Below are 13,087 nucleotides of genomic sequence, written 5' to 3' on the forward strand. Positions count from 1 at the left end.
ACTTAAAGCCAGCCTGCAAAGCCTTTTGTTGTTATTGGCTTATAAAAGTATCTCTTTGGTCCAGAGACCGCCCTTTTTCCTGGGGATGAGATCTCCATTTTGGAGAAGCTCTCCTGCCTTCTTCAGTTTAGAAAAAGCCTCAGATGTGCTTGTGGTCAAGCTAGGCAGCTCGGACAGGCCATCGTGAGTACTTACCCTCTTGCCTTTGAAACTGGTGCTGAGCTCAGATAGGGGAAGACCTGCTCTCTAAAGATAGCAGCTCAGAAGATGATAAAGAGAACCGACTGGGCTCTCTTTTATGAGTATGATAAAAGAAGAAGAGAACAAGAGGAACTGGAGGTTGTAAAAGAGAAATAAATGGACTAAGAAACCGAAGTGTGAAATGGAAGTCAATTTTAATTAGTAGGATTCGTTTGGTTTAGGGTTTTGTTATGTGTATATGTCTCTTTCTTTCTTTCTTTTTTTTTTTTCTTTCTTCCTCCTTTTTCTCTATTTTTCTGAACTTTTCTTTAAAATATTGTTCTCACTCTTTCGATGTTCTCACTCTTTCGATGTTCGATGTATATGCTAGAAAATCAATAAAATATTCTTTAAAAAAAAAAAGATAGCAGCTCAGCACTAGGGCAGAGAATATCTCAGGATTTCTCTGCCATTGGGAGAGGCTCTATTACTTCATCCCCAAACTAACCTTGAGCTTAGATAGGGAAATAGCAGCTCAGGGCTAGGGTAAAGGATCTCAGGATTTTTCTACCGTTGGGGGAAGTTAACTCAGTAGCTGAAGAAAAAAGGAAGGAAGGAACATCTATATAATGTCACAAGTTGACTGTTTATGTTTGTAACTTGTGTTTGTAACTTCAACTAGCTGTGCTAGGTCAAGGACTTTGAGAAATAAATGTTCTGTTTGATGTTCAAATCTGGAGTGGCCTCAGTTGCTGAGAATCCTAAGCTTCTTAGTAAGGCACCCGCAGTTCACCCGGATAAAGAGAAGCACATCTTAGTTTTAACTTTATAGTGTCTGGGTGTGACGGCACAGGCACATTGCAGACCCAAAATGCCAAACGATCAAAGATGATTGCTGTAAGCCCTCAAGCCCCGACCTGACTATTGTTTCAGAGGTCTGAAATAACATTTTTATCAGACCCCGAAGAGCCAGCCCATTGTCAAAAGTTCAGTGATACTGGTTTCCTTGATAGGATCTTTGGATTTATTCTTCTGGAAAGGGGAATGGCTTTGTTGAAAGAAACGGCAACATTTCCTTCCACTGGGGGAAATGTCCTTTGTGCCAAATGATTACCATGTCCATTGGTCCCCAATACTCAGGTGGCCTAGTCAAAAGACCCCCCGAAGCCCAAGGAAAGGGGCCATTTGTCTATTGTCCATGCTTAAGAATTTCTGCAAAGTCCGTTGTTTAAGGATGAAGACCCAGGAAGTTCTGCAATACCCGAGTCCTGAGATGCTGGTCATAGTTCATGAGGAGGTCACCTTGCTTGATATTTTATACAGACATACATATAATAACTAGCTGTCCCCTGCCACGTGTTGCTGTGGCCCAGTCTGTTGATCTGGCAAATAAAGTAATGAGAAAGTGTTGGTTTCTAATATATGTAATTTATTTCTGCTTGTGGGTAAACAGTATTTCTTGCTGTTTCTTTGTCAGTGTTGATGTGGAGAGTGCCTGGTTTGCCCACCCTGGAACACGGAACATATAGTTGTCCTTCTTTAAGGGTCCCTTTCAAATCTATGATACTATATCTCTGTGTGTGAATCATATCTATCTATCTATCTATCTATCTATCTATCTATCTATCTATCTATCTATCTATGTCTATGGCTGGATGGGTCCTTGTGAGGAGGACTTTGATTACATTTTCTTGCCCTGATGAAGGGAGCTGGATTGGATGACCTCAAGTATTTTCTGTTGGTCATGGGGGTTCTGTGTGGGAAGTTTGCTCTGATTCTGTCGTTCGTGGGGTTCAGAATGCTCTTTGATTGCAGGTGAACCATAAATCCCAGTAACTAAAACTCCTAAATGTCAAGATCTATTTCCCCCAAACTCCATCTGTGTTCATATTTGGGTGTATTGAGTGCTTGTGCCAAGTGTGGTCCAGATCCATCATTGTTTGAGTCTGTAGTGGTCTCTGGATGTAGGTGAACTACAACTCCAAAACTGAAGGTCAATGGCCCACCAAATCCTTCCAATATTTTCTTTTGGTCAGGGGATTCCTGTATGCCAAGTGTGGTTCAGTTCTATCGTTGGTGGAGTCCAGAATGCTCTTTGAATATAGGTGACCTATAAATCCCAGCAGTTACAACTCCCAAATGACAAAATCATAATTTTTTGAGTGATGGTCACTCCTTGTGTTGTGAGACATTTTTTTTGCCAAATTTGGTGTGATTTCGTTCATTGGTTCTTTGTTTTTAAGGCAGTCATTATGCACAGAGCATTTTTATGGAAGAGACCTCCAAGGGCCATCTAGTCCAACCCCTTCTGGCATAAGGGAAAAGCACAGTCAAACCACTCCTGAGAGATGGCCATTCAGCCTCAGTATAATACTACTACTACTACTACTACTACTATTAATAATAATAATAATAATAGAAGAATCCTAGTATAGAAGAGACCTGAAGGGGCCATCCAGACCAGCCCCTTTTGGGAAATGGGAGAAGCACAATCTAACCACTCCTGAGAGATAGCCAGCTTCAGGTTAATAATAAGAATAAGAACAACAGAAGAAAGGAAAAACAGAAGATAAGGGAAGGAAGGATCAGAGCACTGCAGGCTCAGCACCAGCAGCACAGCGACGGAGTGGAGAAGGCGCCTCCTGCTTCTGCTCCCTCGCTCGAAGAGGCCCCTCTGTCTCCGTCGGTCAGGCTGGTGTTTCAGATTTTAAATTTTGGTGGAGCTGTGGCTGGCTCCGGGAGGCCCAGCAGCCGTTGCCGCCACAATTTCTGCTGCGAGATGATGGAGGAGCTCTCTCACATGCACGTGCGCTCCCCCCACAGCTGCACGCATGCGCTGTAATGGCTTCTCCTTTTATTAAGGATTTCTAAGTTGTTTTCAGTTTTATTTTATTTTTTATTATTGATGGTCACACCTTGTATGGTGAGGAGTTTTGTTGCCAAATTTGGTGGATATTGGCCCAGCAGTTGTTTTGCTTTTAAGCCACTCATTACGACATGAGCATTTTTATATATATAGAAGAATTTAAATACACAGGACAGAGATAAACAAAACAAAGGGGTGATTATTGATGTTGATACTTTTTCAACAGTAAAACCAGAAAGGTTTGTACATTCAGTCTTCGTGATTAATTCTGTTATCCAAATAACAGGAAATATATGACCTGTTTGATCTTGTTTCCTCTCCTATAGCTCTTAGTTATGTCGAACGCAGCCAAGAAAGAAGCAACGGTGGGAGAAATTGTGAACTTGGTGTCTGTTGATGTACAAAAACTAATGGACCTCATTATCTATTTTAATGGGACTTGGCTTGCTCCCATTCGAATTGTCATCTGCTTTGTCTTTCTTTGGCAGGTAATATTGTTCTTACTTTGTAGAGCAGTGGTTCCCAGCCTGTGGTCTGTGGACCAGCAGTGGTCTGCAACAACCAAAATATGGTCCGCACTCTCACTATTACTACACTGTTGCAACGAGAGTGACTGGTCTCGCGAAATCCTCTTATAGTGCCAAGGCTTATTAAATAAGTTTTTCTGTGGGCAAGCAGATGGCAACTACTGGATGGCATATGTTCTGCATCAGAAAGTAGAGCTGATGTGCTCTATCCAATGCAATTTTCTGAATCAGCACATCAAATAACCAAACCAAATCTAAAGTTGACCAAAAACTGATTCATAACTCTTTTGGTACTAATGTTGGAGAGTGGTCCCTGGTCAAAAAAGGTTGGGAACTACTGGTGTAGAGGAATCTATTTGCACTTTTTAGACCTCCTGATTACAGTATTTAGAACACAAGCATATTCTCATTACCTATTTTTAACTTACATGATGCTTTTGTTTTGTTTTACTGCATTCCATTAGCTCCTGGGACCATCTGCTTTGACGGCAGTTGTTGTTTTTTTATTCCTCTTGCCACTTAATTTTTTTATTGCAAAGAAGAGGACTCAGTTCCAGGTATGCTCTTTTACCAACCAATGATCGCCTATTAATTTTTTAATAGCTCGTCAAACTTTTGATTAACCTAGGAAAATAGAAAACTGTCTTATGCCAGATCAGACCATTAATTTATTTAGATAAGTATACCTTACATTTCACTAAGCTTCATCAGTTATTATAAATAATAAATTTATATATTATACATTGTAAATAATAAAAGCTTACACGATATGAGGACAGAGTTATAACTGTCCCAGAGGGAGTGGGGAGGAAAAAATGGATAGGTATAAGTAATAGATGGATAGAACAGTAAAAGATAAAATGTAATCAACATAATGTGTTATATGAGGTAAATAATAATAATAATAATAATATATTGTTGCGTATATGTAATTGTGATAATGCTACAAATTACTTACATCTAACCAATAATTTTAAAAACTGGGGAGAAAAGGAAGTTCAGATGACATATAAGGACAGCCGTGCCAAACTTACCAGCGCCATTCTCAGCAATATCAAAACCCTGAAGTTCCATGGCTGGGAAGACACGTTTGTGGGCAGAGTGATGAGTGTCCGAACTCAAGAGCTGCAAGCACTCCGGAAGTCCCAGTTCCTCTTCTCAGCATCTCTCATTTCTTTCCAGTCATCAACATTTCTGGTGAGCGCTTTTATCCAACCAAACAAAAGATGCATTTATTATATTACACTATATAACATTTGAAAAACATTCTGTTCCTGGTTTAAAAGTGTTATTTCCCGTTCAGTTGTGCAGTTCTTACTTTGAAAGTAGTTGTTCTACTCTAACAACTTTTTTTGTGGCATAAACTATGTTGAGTTGAGTTCGATGAACTATTCATTGAAAAACTATAGCCAAATGTGTTCCAGGATAATGTCCATCTCGTGAAGATTAGGCTTTTGCAGTTTCCATGAAAAACCTTTTTCCATGATTTTATGATAGTGTTGCACTCTAGGCCTGGAAACACCTATGACCAGCACACCACACAAGAGTCCAGGAATATAAGTCAACAGTTAATTGTAAAAACATATAAAAATCAGGAATAAGAAAGAATCCAAAAAGGTTTAGCAACAGGTGATAACCAAAAAATAATCCAAATGTCTTATAAAGTTCCAGAGCTGACAAATCTAGGAACAGCCAGAAATCACAGATACAGCATAAGTCCACTATCAAGAAGGCATAACTAGTAAAACTTGAACAGCAGTACATGAACAAGAACATAGAAAACTTCCAGGATATATATAAAATCCAAAATCAGAGCTTGACTTGAACAACGAACAAGAGAACTCAGGATTAGCTTCTTACACTAATGTAGCGTTGCCTGAACTGAACTTAAGGTAAACAACTTGTTTAATAGACACCCATGAAATCACTCAGTTTCCCATGAATTTCCTTCACAACTTTCCTACATAATCCCTCTGAATGACACAATTTATTTTTAGCTCTGATTTGTAAACAGAGACCTTTGTTGATCTCTGTAGCTACAGGTGGGTTACCATGGGAATCCTCCTTATCACTCAGCTCTTCACTCAATTCCTACTTGCTACTGTTGCTACTTCTAACTCTCCCGGATGTCCTTGAGGCCCTGCACTTTCTGAGCCGGTTTTCTCACAGAGAGAACCATCATTTCCCAGACTTGAATTTCCTAGACTTGAAAGCCCATCATTTTGTGCCACAGGAAAGTTCACAATCCTCTTTGGATCATCAGCTAAACTATCAGCCTCTGGTGGCTGATCTACAATGGATAGAATTAATTAGGAAATGACATTTATAACCCAGGAACAAAAATCATGTTACATTGTGTTATTTCCTCCTTTTCACCTGCCTTTCCTGTAGAGGTGATGCAGATATCTGATTTGGATTGGGACCTTGTTAACCGCGTGTTTATTTTAACTTATGTGATACTGTATGTGTATATGCATGCGTTTGTCAAATGTTTTTGATACGGCCAATGGGCTAATCAATAAAACATACTACCTGCCTTTCCATTCCCCCCATACAGATTTCATTCATCATGTTTGCAGTCTACACGCTAGCAAATGAGAGAAACATTTTCAGTGCCCAGAAAGCCTTTGTCTCTCTGGCTTTGGTTAACATACTCAACACAGCTCATTCTTTTCTTCCATTTTCCATTAACTCGGTGGTGCAGGTGAGTTACGGATTGATTTTACACAAGGCTGGGTTGCACAACTGTAACAGGAGTGCGACGTGTGTGTGTTTTGTTCCAGGCCAAAGTTTCCTTAAACCGTTTAGCTGCTTTTCTTTCTCTTGAAGATCTGGATCAAACTAATGCAGAATCCGATTCTTTAGATGGCAGTGAGTATGATGGAGTTTCTTTCTGTAGGTGGAATTCTCCCCCTTTATCCCCAAAATGACAGATTGTGAGAGAGAAAGGACCCACACAATAGGATTTCCTATTTGTTACACTGATATCCTACTTTTTTCTCTAAATTATTCTATATATTGTCCTCTCTATTTTTAGCTTCACAACTCTCTAAAGTTAGCTAGCTGAAGAACTTTATTCAATCCGTTGAAAGTCTGAATGGGATACTTACTTGGGTTTACTTAGGCCCCTTCTACACTGCTATATAAAACAGATTATCAAAGCAGATTTATTTATCATTTCAAAAGCAAATTGAGAACACAGTTATAATGTATAAAAACAACCACAAGCAAAAACCTTGGCATTATACTAAATGTCTATTGACCAGAAGCTGGCCACTTGGAGTGTCTCTGGTGTCACTTTGAAAAGGTCCTCCATTGTTCATGTGGCAGAAGGTTGCATTGTTGTAGGTGGTCTGCGGTTTGCTCTTCTCCACACTTGCATGTTGTGGACTCCACTTTGTAGCCCCATTTCTTAAGGTTGGCTTTGCATCTTGTGGTGCCAGAGTGCAGTCTGTTCAGCGCCTTCCAAGTTAGCCAGTCTTCTGTGTGCTCAGGAGGGAGTTTCTCATCTGGTATCAGCCACTGATTGAGGTTCGGGGTTTTAGCCTCCCACTTTTGGACTCTCGCTTGCTTAGATGTTCCTGTAAGTATCTCTGTAGATCTTAGAAAGTTATGTCTTGTTGATATGCTGGCTGATATCCAAACAGAGGATGGACCGGAGATGTCCATTTTCTTGGTTCTTTCATTACTGGCTGCTGCTTCTCGAAGGATATCAGCTAAACAGTATAATTTCTCCAATGGTGTAGGGCATAGGCATCCTGTGATAATGCAGCATGTCTCATTAAGAGCCAGCGTGGTGAGATGTATTCCACACTTGACATGTGTATTCAGCAGCAGAGTAGCAAAGCGCAAGGGCAGATGTCTTCACTGTGTCTGGTTGTGATCCCCAGGTTGTGCTAGTCAGCTTTCGTATGATGCTATTTCTATCACCCATTTTTTGCTTGATAGTCAAGCAGTGCTTCTTGTAAGTCAGGGCACAGCCCAGAGTGACTCCCAGGTATTTTGGTGTGCTGCAAAAATCCAGTGGAATTCTTTCCCAGGTGATCCTCAGAACTTGAGATGCTTGTCTGTTCTTAAGATGAAAAGCACACATCTGCATTTTAGCTGGATTAGGGATCAGCTGGTTTCCCCTGTAGTAGGCAGTAAGAGCACCTAGAACTTCGGAGAGCTTCTGTTCAACTATTTCAAAGCTCCCTGCTTGAGCGGTAATGGCACGATCATCAGCATAGATGGAACTCTGTGTCCCTCTGGCATCTGGACGTCCCCTAGGCAATGTCTTTGTAGATGTCTGATTTTCTCACACCAGACACGACTTCCAGGATCAAAGTAGATAATCCACATTAATCTGCTTTGAACTGGATTATATGACAGTGTAGACTCAGTCCCCTTCTAAACTTCCATATAATGATAATGATTTATCAAATCAGACAATCCACATTATCTGCTTTGAACCGGATTATATGAGTCTAAACTGCCATATAATTCAGTTCAAAGCAGATAATCTGGATTTCATATGTCAGTGTAGAAGGGGCCCTAGTCATACTCAAATGATCACAGCTATAGCACAGTGTCAAAGCCAGTGTCGACTTCTAGAGTGAAAAAGTGGGATAATAAAGTGGGATAATAATAATAATAATAATGATAATGATAATAATAATAGTGACAACACCAAAATATGGATTATGGGTGCCTCTCCATATTCTTGTTGTCTTTTAGCCCAAGACTGTATCACTATAAGGAATGGAACTTTCACATGGAGCAGAGAAAGCCCTCCATGCCTTAAAAGGTAAAACCTCATAAACATAGCTTTGCTTGTTTTCTTGTTGTTGTTGTTAACTCTTTTCTTGGATTTCTGGATTATTATTGCTGAGATTTTATTGGATGATGTAGGTGTTCTCCTATATTACTATTTTTTTCTAGGATCAATCTAAGCATCGCCCAAGGCAGCCTGTGTGCTGTGATTGGCCAGGTTGGGGCTGGGAAATCGTCACTACTCTCAGCATTACTTGGTGAACTACAGAAAACGGAAGGCTTTCTAGCATTGAAGGTAAATCTTGTGATGTTCAGCAAAGTTCAAGGGGATTCTAGTTTGCTTGCAGTTTCAAATGTGAAAATTATTGGAATGTATGCATTGGTGAAATATCTTGATGCAAACATTGCAATGGTTTGGCGAAATAAACTAATGTTGGAACTACATAGTTTGAACTGCGTTATATGGTGAATGTGGGCCCATAAATGCAATTCAGTTCCATTAAAACTGCATTATATGAGTCTACACTGACTAAGCTTTATTGTAGGGATTTCATTATAAGATAGGATAGTATTGCAGGGTGCTGAAATAGCTACATTTTGGAAGGTTGGGTTAGGTTAATCACATGTGCTTAAATTGAAAAAATTCTTAAAAATCAGTGGATTGACTGATTATTCTGAAACTTGGCAGGCTTGCTGTTCATGTTGTCTTACAGTGCCACAATTCAAGGGGATACCTCTTGTAGTTTTTTTTTTTTTAAATTAATTGAATTTTCAAAATAAATTTCCTAAAAATCAGTAGATGAACAAATATTTCTAAAACTTTGCAGAATTTATGTCCTGCTTATTTTGACTCATTGTGCAGAAATTCAAGGGGATACCCCTTGTAGTTTTTTAAAATAATATTTTAAATTGAATTTTCAAAATAAATTTCCTAAAAATCAGTACATGAACAAATCTTTCTGAAAATTTGCAGAATTGCTGCCCAACTTATGTTGTCTCAGTTCAAGGGGATACCTCTTATAGGTTTTTTAAAAAATTAATTGAATTTTTAAAGTAAATTTCCAAAAAATCACTAGATGAACGAATCTTTTTGAAACTCCGCAGAATTTATGCCCTGTTGATGTTGTATCATTGTGCAGAAATTCAAGGGGATGCCTCTTGTTGTAAAATGTTTCTCATATTGGGCATATTTAATTTCTATTTTTAATGTAATTTAATGTGAATCTAGCATGCTGTAGAAACCCGTATACAGCCCAGTACATGTATCGTGTCTGTGTTGCTTTCTGTACATATCTCCAACTTCCATTTTGCAGGGCACAGTAGCATTTGTTCCCCAGGAATCTTGGATCCAAAATGCTTCGATCGAAGACAACATCACGTTTGGACAAAAAGTAGACAGGAACTGGTTCAACCGGGTGGTAGACGCTTGTGCACTGCAGCCGGACCTGGACAGCTTCCCTAATGGAAGTCAGGCAGAAATAGGAGAGAAGGTTATTATTACCTCATGATGGGCTTTCTAGTAATAGTTCTTTTTTTTATATAAACTCATTTTTTGTGGGGAGGGAGTCTGTAGTTTTTGGAAGTGCCTGCCTGAAATTATCCTAGCTAACATGCATTTCTGTATTTTGGTTTTTTCTTTGTATGAGGCTGTTTTCTTTCTAGGAGCTAGTTTTGAACTCGTGTTTGATAAATGTGAACCAGTTACAACTCAACTACCTGTAAACTAAAATCATGGTATTTGCCAAAAGACCCAAGCTTCATCTCTGGAATATAGATGGAAATAAAATGGAGCAGGTCCCATGCTTCAAATATCTGAGGGTAGTTCTCCATTTCTCCAGCAGCAGAAAAGCCCATGGAGTCCATGTGGCCGACATTGCACAAATGAGCTCAACTGCTATACTAAACTATCTCAGGTCAAGAGGGGGACACTACATACCCATGGCACTCGAAATAGTTGATGCCAAACCAGTTGCACAACTCTTCTATGGTGCCCAGTTAGGCCCCTTCTCTGACTTTACCCCATTGGAGAGTTTACAATCCAAATTGTACAGCCTTCCAAGTACCAAGATGTATCTCCAATGCCCTCCCTACGCCTGGAGACTGTCTTCCTGAGAATTCAGGTCTTCAAACTAAGGCCCAAGGGCCAGATACGGCCGTCCAAGGTCATTTACCCAGTCCTCGCTTAGGGTTAACCTAAATCTGAAATGACTTGAAAGCATACAACTACTACAACAACAAGAACAACAACAACAACTATCTCATCAGCCAAAAGCAGGTCCACACTTCCCATTGAAATACGAATAAGTTTATATTTGTTAAAATTGTTCTTCATTTTAATGATTGTATTTTTAAAGTGTATTTTTTGCACTACAAATAAGATATGTGCAGTGTGCATAGGTATTCATTCGTGTTTTTTTCAAATTGTAATCCGGCCCTCTAACAGTTTAAGGGACTGTGACCTGGCCCTCTGTTTAAACAGTTTGAGGACCCCTGCCTTAGAGTATCCCTCTCTCCCCTTCCATTACCAGAAGACTCCAGACTCCAAGAGACGGTGCCCCTGTGACTCAGGGTACATAGAAACAACGGAACATGTGCTTCTTCAGTGCCTAGTCTATAAAAACATTCAATCCCATCTCATTATGCAATGGCTATACAAACACCCAGGACGCTGCTTTCAGACACTAACTCGGCTTTATTGGAATAAGTATAGTATATAAGAAATATATATAAGTTGGGAGGAATATAAATAAAGCATTATTATTATTATTATTATTATTATTATTATTTGATACACAACAATATTAGTACACAGCAAACAAAGTCACAGCAAATTAGATCACTATGCTGGCTTTTGTATTTGATCACATGTCGGACACTTCCCAAGTGCCTAGGACTGTGTGATGTATTGGCAAATAATGTGTACAGATTCTAGTAGGGTGGCCTTTGGCAGCTGACCGGTGGTAATTTTGTCAGTGCCGATTGTTTTTAAGTGCAGGCCAAGGCTTTTTGGCCCTGTGCCCAGTGTGCTGATTACCATTGGTATCAACTTTACTGGCTTGTACCAAAGTCTTTGCAGTTCAATCTTTAAATCCTCGTATCGTGCAAACTTTTCCAGTTGCATCATCATCGTCATTGTCATCATCATCATCATCATCATCATCATCATCATCATCATCGGCTGTGTGCAAATGATTATGACAATGATACTAATACAGCATTTTCTCTTCCAAAACAGGGCATAAATCTTTCCGGGGGACAGAAACAGAGGGTGAGTTTGGCCCGTGCTGTTTACAAGAAGTCGGAGGTTTACCTTCTGGATGACCCCCTTTCTGCTGTGGATGCTCAGGTTGGCCAGCACATCTTTCAGGAAGTCATTGGACCAACTGGTTTATTGAAAAACAAGGTATTCGAAGCTCATCTTCCTCCGTCTCTTCCAAGATACTCATTTGTTTTATCACTTGGAAAGAATCTTAAAATCCTTACCGTTGGGTGCAGTATGTACAAAAATAATATAATCTATGCCAGGAGTAGATATATATAATCTAGTGCCTTCCAGGTGCATCTCTCATAAGCCCAAGCACCATGACCATTGACCAAGGATGATGGGATATGCACACCAGAAATACTTTAGAAGGCACTTGATAACCCTGGTCTGTATTTGGAACTACTTAATCTCAATAAGAGCCTTCAGTCTTCCATGTTCTTGCTGAGGTTAAATGAAATCCCAGTATGACAGATGGGGAAAATAAATTGTCCCATCACGGTATGTTATGGAGAACAATTACTATTTTATGAAATGTGTTTTTTGTGTCTTCCTGGATAATCCAAACCCACTAGCTTTACGGTTCCTGGTGGTGGAAACAGAACTGGTTTGTTGCAATGAACTGACATTTTTGCTGTTCAAGACACACTGTTAATTACCTCTCATCAGACTGGTTGCATACCTGCCCAAAAACTCTTGATACCTGACTGTATACTGCAGATATTTTCAGAATGGAATAAAATGGTGAAATGTATATGAAGGTGGACATGTTAATGCTGTTCAGGTTTATTTCACTCTTCTCATCGCTGATAGGAAATGACAACAAAATGTGCTGTCCAGAAACAGAAAAATTCTCCAGATGTTCAATGTATTGTCAAAGGCTTCCATGGCCAGAATCACTGGGTTGTTGTGTATTTCCTGGGCTGTATGGTCATGTTCTAGAAACATTCTCTCCTGACATTTCGCCTGCATCTCTGGTAGACATCCTCAGAGCTTGGGAGGTCAGGATGCCTGCCATAGATGCAGGCGAAACATCAGGAGAGAATGCTTCTGGAACATCTCCAGATGTTAATGAACTAATACTCTCCCATCATTCTTTATCACTAACTATGTTGTCAGAGACTGCTGGGGAGAAGAGTTAACAACATGTGGAAGAAAGGCACCACGATGCAGCCTAGTCAATGATAGCACTGGTTCCCCTTTCTTTCCAGACCCGTCTTCTGGTGACAAATGCAGTCCATCTTTTGCCCAGAATGGATCATATCATCGTGGTAATGGATGGCGAGATCTCTGAAACAGGTTCTTGGCAGGAACTTGTGGCAAGACAGGGAGCTTTTGCAGACTTCTTGAGATTGCACGGCGCAGAAGGAGAAAAGGACCAGGATTTGCAAGGTATGGCAGACTCCACTGTTGGCCTTCCGTGATCAGATCAGAGCTTGTAAAAGTTTAAATGTTGAACAAAACTCCCCAAATCCTCCAGCTTGCTGTATCAAACTTCTA

General features: G+C 39.9%; 1 protein-coding gene across 1 annotated transcript in view; it reads left to right on the forward strand.

Annotated features, from left to right (window-relative positions):
• ABCC6 (ATP binding cassette subfamily C member 6) overlaps positions 1-13,087 on the forward strand; it is a 52,728-nt gene that overhangs the window by 17,374 nt on the left and 22,267 nt on the right. Inside the window, exons 10-19 of the mRNA XM_060786334.2 lie at positions 3,373-3,534; positions 4,038-4,130; positions 4,567-4,770; positions 6,131-6,277; positions 6,357-6,444; positions 8,290-8,359; positions 8,494-8,620; positions 9,639-9,815; positions 11,561-11,728; positions 12,799-12,979. Of these exons, the coding sequence (XP_060642317.2) occupies positions 3,373-3,534; positions 4,038-4,130; positions 4,567-4,770; positions 6,131-6,277; positions 6,357-6,444; positions 8,290-8,359; positions 8,494-8,620; positions 9,639-9,815; positions 11,561-11,728; positions 12,799-12,979 (1,417 nt within the window). The remainder of the gene's footprint in view (positions 1-3,372; positions 3,535-4,037; positions 4,131-4,566; positions 4,771-6,130; positions 6,278-6,356; positions 6,445-8,289; positions 8,360-8,493; positions 8,621-9,638; positions 9,816-11,560; positions 11,729-12,798; positions 12,980-13,087) is intronic.

Source organism: Anolis sagrei, chromosome X (assembly GCF_037176765.1).
Source record: "Anolis sagrei isolate rAnoSag1 chromosome X, rAnoSag1.mat, whole genome shotgun sequence".
NCBI classification, from domain to species: domain Eukaryota; kingdom Metazoa; phylum Chordata; class Lepidosauria; order Squamata; family Dactyloidae; genus Anolis; species Anolis sagrei.